The 14,507-nt window shown below is 43.0% G+C and overlaps 1 protein-coding gene across 3 annotated transcripts in view; it reads left to right on the forward strand.

Annotated features, from left to right (window-relative positions):
* LOC136612689 (serine/threonine-protein kinase N1-like) overlaps positions 1 to 14,507 on the forward strand; it is a 99,316-nt gene that overhangs the window by 43,256 nt on the left and 41,553 nt on the right. For all 3 annotated transcript variants that reach the window (XM_066593214.1, XM_066593212.1, XM_066593213.1), the window contains exon 4: positions 10,149 to 10,263. In XM_066593214.1, coding sequence (XP_066449311.1) covers positions 10,149 to 10,263 — 115 coding nt within the window. The remainder of the gene's footprint in view (positions 1 to 10,148; positions 10,264 to 14,507) is intronic.

Genomic DNA, 14,507 nt, shown 5'->3' on the forward strand with positions numbered 1-14,507 from the left:
CGACCTATCAGCAACCTTTTTCTTATCATAAATGGCGAGCGCATTGTCTGTAGTGGCCTTTATCCGAATTTCACTAATTCTGTACAAGTGTCTAAACTCACAGCAGGTTGATTTCTATTAATTTACTTTGGGTCAAATTTGTCTAAAGCTGCTGCAAGAGGAGAGGGACTGTTAGGTTGTGCGGCTGGGGCCTGTGATTCTACAGGTTTCCATGAGCACATCTTCACAGGTGGGGGTTAATTGAGTAGGCTGGATGTGGTGTTCGATCTCCACTGGTCTGTTGCATATAAATACCAGCTTCTCTTGCCAGAAAATGCTGGTCATTTTACTCATTTTATCTTGTTTATGCATTCTGTGTTGATCCCACTCTGAGCTATGCTATGCATTTCTAGTCTATAGTGTGCCTCACCTTCCCTGAGGATGGTCTGGACACCTGTAGTCCCCGTCTGCAGCATATGCAGACACCCTCTCCCCTTTCCTTTTACAGGTGTGGCTTCCAGATGTCTGATGTCTTATGTATGTGTCAGGTGAGTGATGCCTGATTCTGTTCCCTGTATGTCAGTACAGTGTCTGACTCTTTCCCCTTGGTGTAAAGACACTTATGCTAGTTATGGGTTCTCTGTATGCATGTGAGCTCTGTGTGGGGTTTCTGTGTTGAGTTTTTCTGTCATCCTAGGGTTTGGCTTTTATGCATGATGTGTGGTGAACAGTGTTATGTTCTTTGGGTCTGTGCAGGTGCCAGACAAGGTGTATGAACAGTCCTGTTCTACCTTGCTTGCAATTCCCTGGGCTGTTGGTGTGAACAGTAACATGTTCAGTGTCTATGTAGGTTTCCAAACATCAGGTGTGAACAGTCCTATTCTGTGAGTTGGTCTGAGCTGCGTCCTATCCTGCTGTGGATTGTTTGCCATCCAGGGATCGGTAGGTCCATCGCAGGGCCGTCCTTATCGGGACAATCACCCTGCTTGCTGGCAGGTTTTCATATGGTGGTTGTCTCCTTAGAGTAGGGATATGTTATGTCTGCCTGTGAGTTCAGTACGCAGTCCTACTTTTGGTGTTCAGTGTGCATTCTGTGTGTGCTTCTGGCATGTGTGTACGACGTCTTGCTTCCGTGATGAGGCTCGGTGCCCTGCTGTTGCGCAGACGTAACAGTGACTACACTATTGGAGTGAAAAATTGGATATGAGAGAACATTTAACAGAGAGGGTCATATTCAGCTGTCATTTGGTCTAGACAGAAACACATGCTTCAGTACTCATACACATTCAATATCTGAATAAACTTGCACACCTGTTGTTTATACTAACCACATAGAAATGCAAGGTTCTGCATATTTTGATCAAAACACATAGGCCCAGCACCACATCCAGGTGAACCTTATTGGATGGGTTCCTAACTCTCTTTGAGCAAAATACCTCCAAATGAACTAAAAAAAAGTAGGATACCTGGCTATATACCATAATTTGAGCCACGAAGATCCGCACAGATTGCTGCCCATAGAAATAAATGGGGCTTCCGCAAATGATTTTAGGTTTGTGGATTTGATTTTATTGTACTTATTTAGTATCCACATGGATCTAAAATCACAGCCTGCTCCATTTCATCGCGGATACCGCTTGGATGTGGCTCCATTCAACTCTATGGGAGCTTAGGATCCGCAGCGATCTACAAATACATTTAAATGCATTTGCGGATCTGCTGAGGATTTGAAGCTTAGAAGCAATTAGGGAGGTGGGAAATAGGCTTGGAGGTGGGGTTGCGGATTTTTCCGCGCAGATGATCCGCGTACATCCTTGCAGAAAATCCTCACAATCCGTGATCACCCGCAAGCATTTAAAAATCATTTTAAAGCATTTTATAGATGATCCGCAGTGCATCTGCTGCGGATATCCGCATCACAGTGGGTGCACTGCGTGCCGTGGGCGTTAGGCCTTACAGTATATGCCCAAAATTCAATACAAAACTGAAATTTACATGAACTCTGACCCCATAGGAGATGTGAGTGATGCATATGTGCACCTGCAATATATGTTGTGTAGGAAGGCATCCGTTATCTCTAGTTTTTCATTTCACAGGTCCGAGCTTTGCAAATATAACCTGTTTGCCTCCCTGATTCTGCGATATACAATTACTAACTAATCTATGCCAGAATACTGGCGTAGAAAAGTGGCACATTTTTTCACAAGTCCCACTTCTTCAAAACTTTTGGGACTTTCCTTGCTCCTGCCCTGCTACTTTTCCAGAAAGTAAGTGGTGCTTGTCAGGAGGGTGCGTGGCTCCCCGGACCAACAGATTTCTGTGTAATTTACACCACAAACTGGCATCAATTATGCCAGAAATGTATGCTTGGTTGGGACCCGGCGTACATTTCGGTGAAGGTGCACGGGGATGTGCGGAATACGTGAAGAGGTGTGCGTGTCTTCATGTGGGTCAGAATTTGCATACCTATACCTGACCCAAAACCCTTTACCTCAAACCACAGGCATTGTCTGGGAACTGAGCCCATAAGCTTTGAACAGTGGTTTGGCAGCACTCAGTGTCTGGACTGATCTGGTGCTACAAAGCTATGACTTCAAATCAATGGGCAGTGCAAAGAATTATGAAAAAAACCTACAAGCCACAAATTGAGTCATCTTGCTGTTTACCAGTTGCTGGGACCCTACCTGCCACCTGTAGAGTTGGAATGGGGTTTTCTGGTTACTTAACCACTTACTGACAACATCACCTAAAATACATTATATGGTCATGAAGGGTGTATGGAGTGGGCTAAGGGTGCTTACCCACTAGCGATATTTTTTCTTGCGATGCTAGAGCGATGATTGTGAAACCAATGAAGTCTCGCAGTGCAGAGAAAAAAATCTGCAATATCGTTCAGCGTCGACCCTATTGAAAACAAAGGGAATATATTGCAGACTTCTGCCACAGTTGTGACAGCTATGGCAGAGGATTTTTTCATCCGCGCGGGGACCGCGGGGGTGAAGGAATCCTCTGCCACAGCTGTCACAGATGTGGCAGAAGTCCGTGATGCTATCCTATTGCTTTTAATGGGGCTAGCGCTTCTGTGGTCCCATTGAAAGCAGCCCTAGCATTCCAAAATAAGTGTAAAAAAAAAGAAAATCATACTCACCTAGAAGAGCTGTCCAGCTTTCCTCTCCGGCATGGCAGTCTTCTTCTATGTTCCGGAGGCTGGGGATTGAAAAAATCCCCGCCCCCAGAAAGCGCTTGTGTCATTGGCTGGGTTTTACAGCTAGGGCTGATTTTCAGGGAAGGGCTTTTATTTCAAGCCCTTCCCCGAAAAAATCATCGCCGCGGGGGTTGCCTACAACCCACTGCTTTCAATGGGGCTGCAGCAGTGCCGATGCCATTGAAAGCAATGGAATAGAATCACAGACTTGCTGTGACAGCTGTGGCAGAGGATTCCTTCACTCCTGCGGTCCCTGCGGGGATGAAGAAATCCTCTGCCATAGCTGTCACAGCTGTGGCAGAAGTCCGCAATGTACTCCATATATTTCTCTATAGGGCTGGTGCTGATGCCACCCTCTGATGTGTGCGATATCGCAGAGTTTTCTCTGTGCTGTGAGGCACTCGCTCTTGCAGCCCAAGAAAAAATATTGGTAGGCACCCTTAGGAGATGAATATGCTCCCTATTTGGTGGCTGTCAGCTCTTTTTGACAGCTGAAAGCCACCAGCAACTGACACAAATGGAGTTAGCTTTGATCATGGCAATTAACTAATTAGATAATAGTGAAAGCTCCCTAGGGTGCAATGATTGGATGCTTATTACAAGGGTTGTGCCAAGTTGTAAAGTTATCCCCTATGCACAGGATAGGCGATAACTTTATGATCACGGGGGTCTGACCTCTGGGACCACCACGATCCTGAAAATAGGGGTCTGGTTGGTCGCCAAGTGAATGGAGCGGAGGTCGTGCAGGTGCACTGTTACTCCATTCACCTCAATGACAGTACCAAGTTCAAGCATTCCGGCAATCTCCAGCGCTGTCATTAAAGTGAATGAAGTAGCGAAATGCCTGCGTGACCTCCACTCCATTCACTCTGGGACAGACTGGATTCCCATTCTCGGAATCAGTGGGGGTTCCAGTAGTTGGACACTGACCAATTACTGTCGATGGGGGCTAAACTTTATAACTTTGCACAACTCCTTTTGGTCCTGCATGTGAAAGGGCTTAATAGGCAATATTAAAATGACTATATACTGCAATACTTAAGTATTGCAGTATATAGTATAAGTGATCTCAAGTTTAAATCCCCTATGAAGACTACAAAGTAGTAGAAAATGGTTTAATAACATTTTAAAACATTTAAAAAATAAAAGCAAAAAAGCCCTTTTCCCACCCACTCCCCCCCCAAAAAAATAAATCTAAAAAATGAAAGAAATAATTGGGCACCTGAGCAAGAATACATTTTCATATGTTAATACTAAGTGGGGCTCCTTTGGCCCTCATGACATTAGACACTTTCTGTGGCATACTTTCTACTAGTGTCTGATACACTTTAGCTGATATTTCCCTCCATTCATCCTGCAAACATCTGGCCAGTTTTCTCAAAAAAGAGACCATCGGGCTGTCTACAATGGTGCAAGGAGCATCGTCAGTTGAGCAATGGAAGAGCGTTCTATGGAGTGACAAGTCAAATCAAGATCAAAATAACATACAGTAGTCCTTTGTATCCAAATGAAAACATGGTAAACCACGTCCAAGCTTTCAGTCAAACACTATCAAATAGAACGCATTTTTATACCAGAGTAAAACGGAAAACACGATTAATCAGGGAGTGAAGACAGACACATAATGAAACATTGGGATAGGAAGGGGAGATATAGGCAACCATTTGAAGACCCAAAATAAAAAAAAAATCTTATTATTAGCTTCCAGGTAATTTTTATTTATTTCCCCCCACCAAGTTGGGTACTCATTTTACCAACCTCAGAAGGATGCGTCAACCTTGAGCCGGCTACCTGAACCATGTGGGATTGAACTCACAACCCTCAGGTCGTGAGTGAGAGCTTAGCATTCTGCACAACACACAATTTCAAGCAAAGTCAGGAGCCAAATGGACTCACCAAGAGGTGAGAATATCTCCCACGGATCCCAAACTTGATTTTTGCTCAGCTTTCCAATGACTTTTGGTAGGATACTGCATACATTTGATATTTTGCCCACAAGCAAAATAAAATTTGATTTACAAGATATTTACATTTGGAAAAGCCATTTTTGGTGTTGGTTCTCGGTCAGCAGAGCTACTCAGACTCTGTTGGAAGCAGCAAAAAACGGCTATGATTTTGTAGGCCACTTCTTATCCAGGGGGAAATAAACAGGACATCCCAATTTACGGCATGGGTTCTATTCCATGATCAGTCTATATTTAGAGAATGGTTGCAGAGTCAGGGAGTAATCTGCAGGGAAGGGTATACAATGCAGAATGGTGACCTATGTGCGCACTGCAGGATGAATAGCTCAATTCAGGCCACACTGAGCTCTCATTTTTAGGCTACATAAAGGGGAAGGTTATAATGTGACGCGAGGAAACAGACGGGAAATGCCGATGATTGGGCAGGTTCACGATTCGCTGCTGTGGACAGAATGCTGGAGGGTGGGGGTGCATTGCTGCAATACAGATGGAGGAAGTTGTGGCATTTTCGTTTAGATCAGATGACTGTTTAATGTTGAGCAGTCAGGAAAATCTGAACATAATAAAAGTGATGGAGAAACATGAAATATGGAGAAATTATTCTCTGTCCCCACACCCTCACATTAGAAAGACAGACAAAAACAGGTTAGATAGATAGCTAGATATGTAGCAAATGTTAACGGGACTTTTAATGCGCTATAATGTAACTGCAAATGTACTACAATGCTGTAAGTCAAATTATCAAGATACATAGATATGAGATAGATATGAGAGAGATGGATATGAGAGAGATGGATATGAGATAGAGAGATATGAGATTGAGAGATAGATATGAGAGAGATGGATAGGAGATAGATAGCTAGTAGATAGATAGATAGATAGATAGATAGATAGATAGATAGATAGATAGGAGATAGATAGATAAATAGATAGATAAGAGATAGATAGGAATGAGAGAGAGAGATAGGAGATAGATAGATAGATAGATAGATAGATAGATAGATAGATAGATAGATAGATATGAGATAGATAGATATGAGATAGATAGATAAATAGATAGATAGGAATGAGAGAGATAGAAATTAGATAAATAGATGGATAGTAGATAGATAGATAAAAATGAGATAGATAGATATGAGATAGAGAGATAGATAGATAGGAATTAGATAGATAGAAATTAGATAAATAGATGGATAGTAGATAGATAGATAAAAATGAGATAGATAGATATGAGATAGAGAGATAGATATGAGAGAGATAGATAGAAATTAGATAAATAGATGGATAGGAGAGATAGATAGATAGATAGATAGATAGATAGATAGATAGATAGATAGATAGATAGATAGATAGGAGATAGATAGATATATATGAAATAGATAGATAGATGGATATGAGATAGATATATAGATAGATATGAGATAGATAGATAGATAGATAGATAGAAATTAGATAAATAGATGGATAGGAGAGATAGATAGATATGAGATAGATAGATATGAAATAGATAGATAGATGGATATGAGATAGATATATAGATAGATATGAGATAGATAGAAATTAGATGAATAGATGGATAGGAGATAGATAGAGAGATAGATAGATATGAGAGAGATAGATGGACATTAGATAAATAGATGGATAGGAGAGAGATAGATAGATAGATGGATAGATAGATAGATAGATAGATAGATAGATAGATGGATAGATAGATAGGAGAGAGATATAAGATAGATAGGAATGAGATAGAAATTAGATAAATAGATGGATAGGAAATAGATAGGAATGAGAAATTAGATAAATAGATGGATAGATGGATTAGATAGGAATGAGATAGATATGAGATAGATAGATAGATGGATGGATAGATAGGAGATAGATAGATAGATATGAAATAGATAGTAGGTAGATAGATAGATCAAATTTACAATGATTCTTTATGTGGTATATGGGGATTTCACTCTTTGCATTGCAAAGTATAACATTTGGTAATTCCTCAACATAATGAGCATACTGTGGATTTTTATTGTGGAATCAACACCAGTAGCACGCAAGACACAGCAAAATTAATTAAGACCTCACATCCAAAATTAAATCTGACCCAGAACAGCAAAATTAAAATTCAGTCATCAGACCCCACTGTTAATTCACACTTCTGATTCCTAAATTAACCAGACGTTGATTGTGATTGGTCACATCTACTCATGGTATTTGTTACATTCTCCCTGATCGTAAAGTGCACCACGTCCAGGGTGAAGGCAAATAAAAGGCTGGTCATTATGTAACGTCCGCGCAGGCCGGGAGGACAACGACCTACAGGGACGCAACCCAAACATGGTCTGGACATTCCATTATGTTCAACCTGAGCGCAAGATGCACCACACCACGCCCAGGACGAACATAAGATTCTGTTCACATAGGGAGAGAGAACGTGCATACACAATAACACAGCCAACAGAAACCAACAACAATCTGTACTGAAATGCTACGACAGATAAACCAGACGTGCAAACAACAAACACCAAAACACTTTCCAATATAATCAATGCAACGGAGGACAAGGTACAGCTACAAGCCGACCTAGAAAAGCTGGGGGCTTGGGCAGAAAAATGGCAAATGAAGTTCAATGTTGATAAATGTAAGGTTATGCACATGGGCAGGAGAAACGGATGTCACCAATTTACACTAAATGGGGTACTGCTAGGGAAAAGTGATATGGAAAAAGACCTGCGGGTACTAGTGGATTGTAGACTAAACTGGAGCAATCAATGCCAGTCAGCTGCTGCAGAAGCTAATAAAGTCTTGGGGTGCATTAAAAGAGGTATAGGGGCGAGTGACGAGAACATTATCCTCCCACTATATAAGGCAATTGTCAGGCCTCACATGGAATACTATGTACAGTTCTGGTCACCGGTGCTCAGGAAAGATGTTACAGTGCTGGAGGGGGTTCAAAGAAGGGCAACTAAACTACTACGTGAAATGAAGGGACTGGAATACCCAGAGAGGCTATCCAAATTGGGGTTATTTACTCTAGAAAAAAGATGGCTAAGGGGCGACCAAATAACTATGTATAAATACATTAGGGGACAATACAAGGATCTCTCCCATGATCTGTTTACACCCAGGACTGCGACGGTAATGAGAGGGCATCCGCTACGTTTAGAAGAAAGCAGGTTTCATCATCAACACAGAAAAGGGTTCTTTACTGTAAGAGCAGTGAGACTGTGGAACTCTCTGCCTGAGGATGTGGTGATGGCAAAATCCATAGAGGAGTTTAAAAGGGGACTTGATGTCTTTCTGGAGAGGAAGGATATTACAGGATATAAATCTAAGGTTATTTGTTAATCCGGGTATACAGGCAGGTAGGAACTATTAGGGGTTGATCCAGGGAACAGTCTGATTGCCATTAGGGAGTCGGGAAGGAATTTTTCCCCAAATGGACTAATTGGCTCCTACCTCTTGGGGTTTTTGCCTTCCTCTGGATCAACAACATAGGAGGATAAACAGGCTGAACTAGATGGACATAGTCTTCATTCGGCCTTACATACTATGTTACTATGTTACCGACATGCATAAGCAGATGGAATAGCTAATTTGTATAAGGTAGTTAGTAATTTGGCCAAAGTACGTAAGCTCACAAGCCCACAACAAGTGTCCTCGTTGTCTCATAAGTCCCTACTCTAACAAGCCAACTTAAATCCCAGGAGTCCTGACTACAAGCAAGGCGATTGTCCCAATAGGGACGGCCCCATGCTGGAGCCTAAGGGCCTTGCTCGCTATAGATGGAAAACAACACATACACTGAACAGGACACCATTCACACGTACAAACAGACAAGTGACATACACCCTGAACAGGTACTCATTCACACTGACAAACAGGGTATTCCACCTAGAAGCTTATGCATCAAACCAAAGCATAACATGCATGACACCAAGGACCAGGGTTCTGAGGCGGAATGAGATAAATGGTAAATGAAAAAAGAACAGCACCGTCTAGTAATAGGGGCTGGTATTTATAAGCAGCAGACCGGTGGGAATTGGCTGGATGGAGAACTTCACACCATCAGCCAGCCAAATCAGCCACACCTGAAGCAGTGTACTACTGGAAACCCACAGAACAACAGGATCCAGGATCACAATATGACAGTATTCCTCCCATGGTCCTGGCACCACCCAGTCCATGGCTTCTCTTAGCCACCTCACCTGTATAATGATGGTGCTCTCCAGCCAGCTCTGAGCTTGAAGACCCCAACTCTTGGAGCTGATGCTTCCTTTGCTAAGCGTGACTCCTGGGCACCTGCTGTTATTGCCTTTGCAAGGGCATTGTCATTCTGGGGTGCAGGAGTACAAGACATCTAAGAAGCCCAATGATAAAAACATTTTGGGCAATCAAGAGGATGTGTCCCTCAGCTGGGTAAATCTAGGAAGCACAAAGAATGGAGGAGATGGGATGAGGAGTATAGACAGGGCACAGGAAGAGGGCCCAGAGATAGCTCGAGTTTGTGTAGTCAGCTTCAGGATGTTGTATGTTGCTTCACGTCTGCTAGAGGAGGGTTGAATTTGTTTTTGGCTGCCTCCTGAAGAGTTGAGGTGTTGCTGCACCCGTGGCAGGTTCTCATGGCGCCCCTGTTGGGAATCACTCACCTAGATGATGTCCCAGTTTACTGCTTTCCTTGCATTAATGTGTGAGTGGGTACAACTCCAGAAAAGGCCAAATCGCTGCTGAAACAAAAGTTGTTAATAGAGCCCTATTGGCTGTAGGCTTCCTGTGCATCAGTCTATGGACCAGTCTCCTTCCAAGGGTCTTAGCATTACTTTCTGAGAACTTACTATAATTCAAACATAGTGGCCAATATGGCTGCACTTCCTGTTGCCATTTTTGCAAAAATCGTCGCCATAGATGAATAAAAAACACTCATATATCTTAAAGTAAAAACATCATAATTACCAAACGTTGCCTTGTTTGGTACCTTCTGATTTTATCTCATCGTATTACAGGACAAGAAGCTGCTTTCTGCTGCTCAGCAGATGTTATCCGAGAGTGACACCAAGATCCATATTCTACGCACTCAGATCCGAAGGGCAGCCCAGGAGACATCGGCGGGAGGGGCAGGTAAACATCTAATATAAATAGCCTACATGCTTTATCTTGCACCACTTTGACCCCTTTGCGTGACCTTTGGTGGATGATCTTGGTGTCATTACATTTGTGACATCCTCATCACCACCGTAAAATCATAAAATTTGAGTTGGATACATTGAGTGACTGTCAGGCCGGGTCAAAGTTCCTAGGTTAAGTCTAGAGGCGCTGCTGCACTCGAGCCAACAGCGCCGCTATGGAAAGTCAAGTGTTGCTAACTGACGTTCATATAAAGAATAGTGCCTACAAACAAGAGAGAGAGAACGATTATCCTGAAGTCCTTGCCAATTAAAATATAGATAGTCCCCGACTTGCGAACATTCGACTTACGAATTTCGCAAGATACGAACAATCTGTCCTGCACAGTATGATGTAATGCTATGGCATTACATCATGCTGTGCAGGGAGCGGACAGGCTTCTATCAAGCCTGATAGAAGCCTGTCCGGTCAGATCGCGGTTGCTAGGCAGTCGGGGACCTCCTGAAAGGCCCTAGGGCTGTCTATGCAGAGCGCCTATCAAGCCGTGCGCTTGATAGGCACTCTGCATAGGCAGCCCTGGGGCCTTTCAGGAGGTCCCCGGCTGCCTAGCAACCACACAGCGTCCCGCGATCTCATCATGGGACGCTGTACGGGCCCCCTGAACGTCGGGTGCAGGCTGTTTCTTACAGCCGGCACCCGGCGGCAGCAGTTCCGACGAGCCGCGCCGCTCGTTAGAACTGTTAACCCTTTAAATACCGCTGTCAGAGCGGTATTTAAAGTGTTAACAGTTCTGACAAGCGGCGCGGCTCGTCGGAACTGCTGCTGGCGGGTGCCCGCTGTAAGAACAGCCGGCACCCGACGTTGTATGGAGCGGGATCCACCCGCGATCCTGCTCCATACAAGCATTTGTTCGACTTGCGAACAAATTGACTTGCGAACAGGTTCCTGGAACGGAACCTGTTCGCAAGTCGGGGACTACCTGTAGTCGGTTCTTAAGACACATCGGGTCAATCTAGTTATTTGAAAAGCATCAACCATCAACATTTTTTGAATGCTGTCATTGTATCTTCCATTACTACCTCTTATGAAAGGGCCTTGCATAGCCTGATGACTCTAACAGTAAAGAATCCTTTCATATATTGCTGTCTTATTTACCTTTTCTACATGTAGGAAGTGTCCTCTGGTCCTTTGTACATCATGTGCCTGTTCTTTGTATTGACGACACGTATATAATGCCTATCTTAGATATCTAAGGCAGTCATAAAGGGATAATATATTTGGGTCGTGGGTTTTTTGCTCTCTTTTTGTATACCCTAAAATCATACTTACATTTCTAGCTGCTACTTGACATTTGGTACTACTGCTTCGCTTACCTGTATCAAGTGCACCCAAGTCTTTATCCCGTTCTCTTATTTCTAGTTTTATTCCACTAAGGCTTTATTCCCACGAGTGTATATCAGCTGGCCATTTTCATGGTTGGCCGATATACGCCGTAATCTGATGGAATGGATTCCAATGCATCAGATCACATGGCCGTATTCCTGAGACATAAAAGCGCCCATCCGGACCAATATAGCGCCAGGCATTTTTACGTCAGGCTTTTGGGCCGGAATGCATGGGCTTCTATGGGATCCAAGATAAATAGATAGATAGTACATAGGGCCATTTCATTGAGTTGAAGGCTTTTGCAGCATCCAAGAATAATATAGCCCGATTTTTACGTCAGTAAGTATGTGCTTTTTGATGAACCATATGGCTGGTTTTGATTGCCAAATTTAAACACTCTCTGTTTGATAAAAAATAGATTTTATAGGCTTGCGAATACTCTCTTCCACGTATCAGTCATCTAGTTTTATTAGCTTCAGTGGGGTTTTTATATATATATAATTTTTCTTTTTTTTTGTGATCCATTGCTTTTAATTTTAAGATCTCCTTCTCTTTGGTCTGTAGTTCTTTTAACAAATGAGATGGAGGATTTAAGACATCCATGTAGATAACATTTAAAGGTGTCCCAGACCAGCATAGTGTTACGGACACAGAGTGTGGACCCACTGGACCAACCAACCGTTTGGCTTTAGGCTACTCCTGGTGTGGCTGTCAGCTGACCCCTGGTGGACAGATGGGAAAACTAGCCCTTGACTAGTCAGAAAGATGCAGGTAACCCTGCCTAGAAGCAGCGTAGGCGTCCTGATAAGAATGGCCCCGCGGTCTTCCTCTTGGGCCTGACTATCCCTGATGGGACACAGGTGAGAAAAATTGGGCACAGGATGCACCAAAGACACAGGGCAGAGCTGTACAAACCACGGAACCAGGGATGGTGCCGAGACTGGATCTGGCAGCAGACAGAAGTGCACAAAGGCACAAACAAGGACAGGGACAGACTAGGGTCAGGAACAAGGTATGACAGAAAACAATCGTACACATAGAAAACGGTACAAGATGCCAGTGCTGGGTGACTGGAGTGGGCACACACCAGGCAAAGATATAAGAATCAGGCAGCAGCAAACATAAAAGGCAAAAAGCAGACTAAGAAGACAGGAGTGGGGAGGCTATGGAGGAAGACAGAGTCAAACACACAACACAATAAGGACGGAGACCAGAAGACAACCAGTAAATACAGATACAGGGTCAAACATAAATCTATCTAGCCTACTTCTGCTATTAGAGCAGCTAACCTACTAGTGGTATTAGGGGCTTTGTTTTAGTGAGCTCCTCCAAAACGATCTAGTAGAGGGTCCATTTGTAAATTTAGGTCTCCCATGCATGTGGTAATTGTATCTGGGTATAGAGAAGCAAATGATATTCCCTCTACTATATTGACTAACGAGTCTGGAGGTGGGTTGTATATGCATAGGAGTACCTAAATGGTATTGTTGTCACATTTTTACGTATCTTTGGTAAATCATTGAAAATAGGTATTACAGGTATAGGTATATCCAGAATTAAACATTCTGCTTGTTTTTCATTAAATATGACAAGATTTAAACACTCCCTAGTAAAATTAACTTGAAATCCAAAGTTGGATTCCGTTCCATCTTTCTATATGTACCCTGATCTTGTAATATATTCAGAGCTGCTTTCTTATATGTATGTTTATCGGACACCACAATGATTCTTCCCTTGTCAGCTTGCCTGACAATGAGGGAATCCTTCATCTAAAATCTTGAACAGTCCTGCAGTAAATGCTGGGAAAATTGTTCTAACAATGGTCGGTCCTGCTGACACCCTACAATTTCTTCAAACCATTTCCATAATCATTTGAAAGGATCTAATACCTCAACCCTTAATGATACTGGGTAGAACAGGGTTTCTGTCTCTCTGCTCCATTTCTGGAGGATAGAAACTGAAATAAAACGGAGAAAAATAGCGCTCAGCCAATCACAGACAGCCCTCAGCCATTCATTGAATGACAACTGAGTGCTACCTGTGATTGGTCACAGCACTCAGCCAATCACAGGCAGTGCTTGGCCATTCATTGAATTCTATGAATTCTATTGAGTTCTGTGACCAATCACAGGCAGCACTCAGCTATCATTCAATGAATGGTTGAGAGCTGCCTGTGATTGGCTGAGTGCTCAGCCAATCAGATACAGCCCTTTCAGTAGGCGAGGATTTTAAATCCCCAGCTGCTGAAAGAGCTTCAGAGCAGTGCAGCAAGAAGACAGACTAAACGCTCCTGAGCCCCAGAAGCCGAGAAGAGGTAAGTATAATTTTTTTTTTTTTTTAACACATTCTAGGGATGATTATATTTAAAGCCCTTCCCTGAAAATCCCTGCAGGGGTTGCCTGCAGCCCATTGCTTTCAATAGGACTGCAGAAGTTCTGGTCCCATTGAAAGCTATGGGAGAACATCGCAATCCTCTGCCACAGCTGTCACGGTATTCAGTGATAAGCGGACTCCCCACTGGGGAATATTGATGTGCACAACAGACCTATGGTGCACGCATGACCTATATTTGGCAGGTATGTGCGTTTGCACGCCTGTAAAGCACGGACATGTGAACACACCATAGGGAACCAATGGTTCTAATAGGCGGGTGTTTTTGTGCCCACGTATGTACGCACATAAACACGCTCACTCGTGTGAATCCACCCTAACTCATGGCAATATACAAAATGAAAAGTACTTAAAACCACAACCTACCAACTTGTAACCAATCAGCATGAAAGAGAAAATCCAACTCAAATATGAATACATTAAATCCTGTCTATATAATTTATGTCAAATGGAAACCTTGT

Source organism: Eleutherodactylus coqui, chromosome 2 (assembly GCF_035609145.1).
Source record: "Eleutherodactylus coqui strain aEleCoq1 chromosome 2, aEleCoq1.hap1, whole genome shotgun sequence".
Lineage (NCBI taxonomy): Eukaryota > Metazoa > Chordata > Amphibia > Anura > Eleutherodactylidae > Eleutherodactylus > Eleutherodactylus coqui.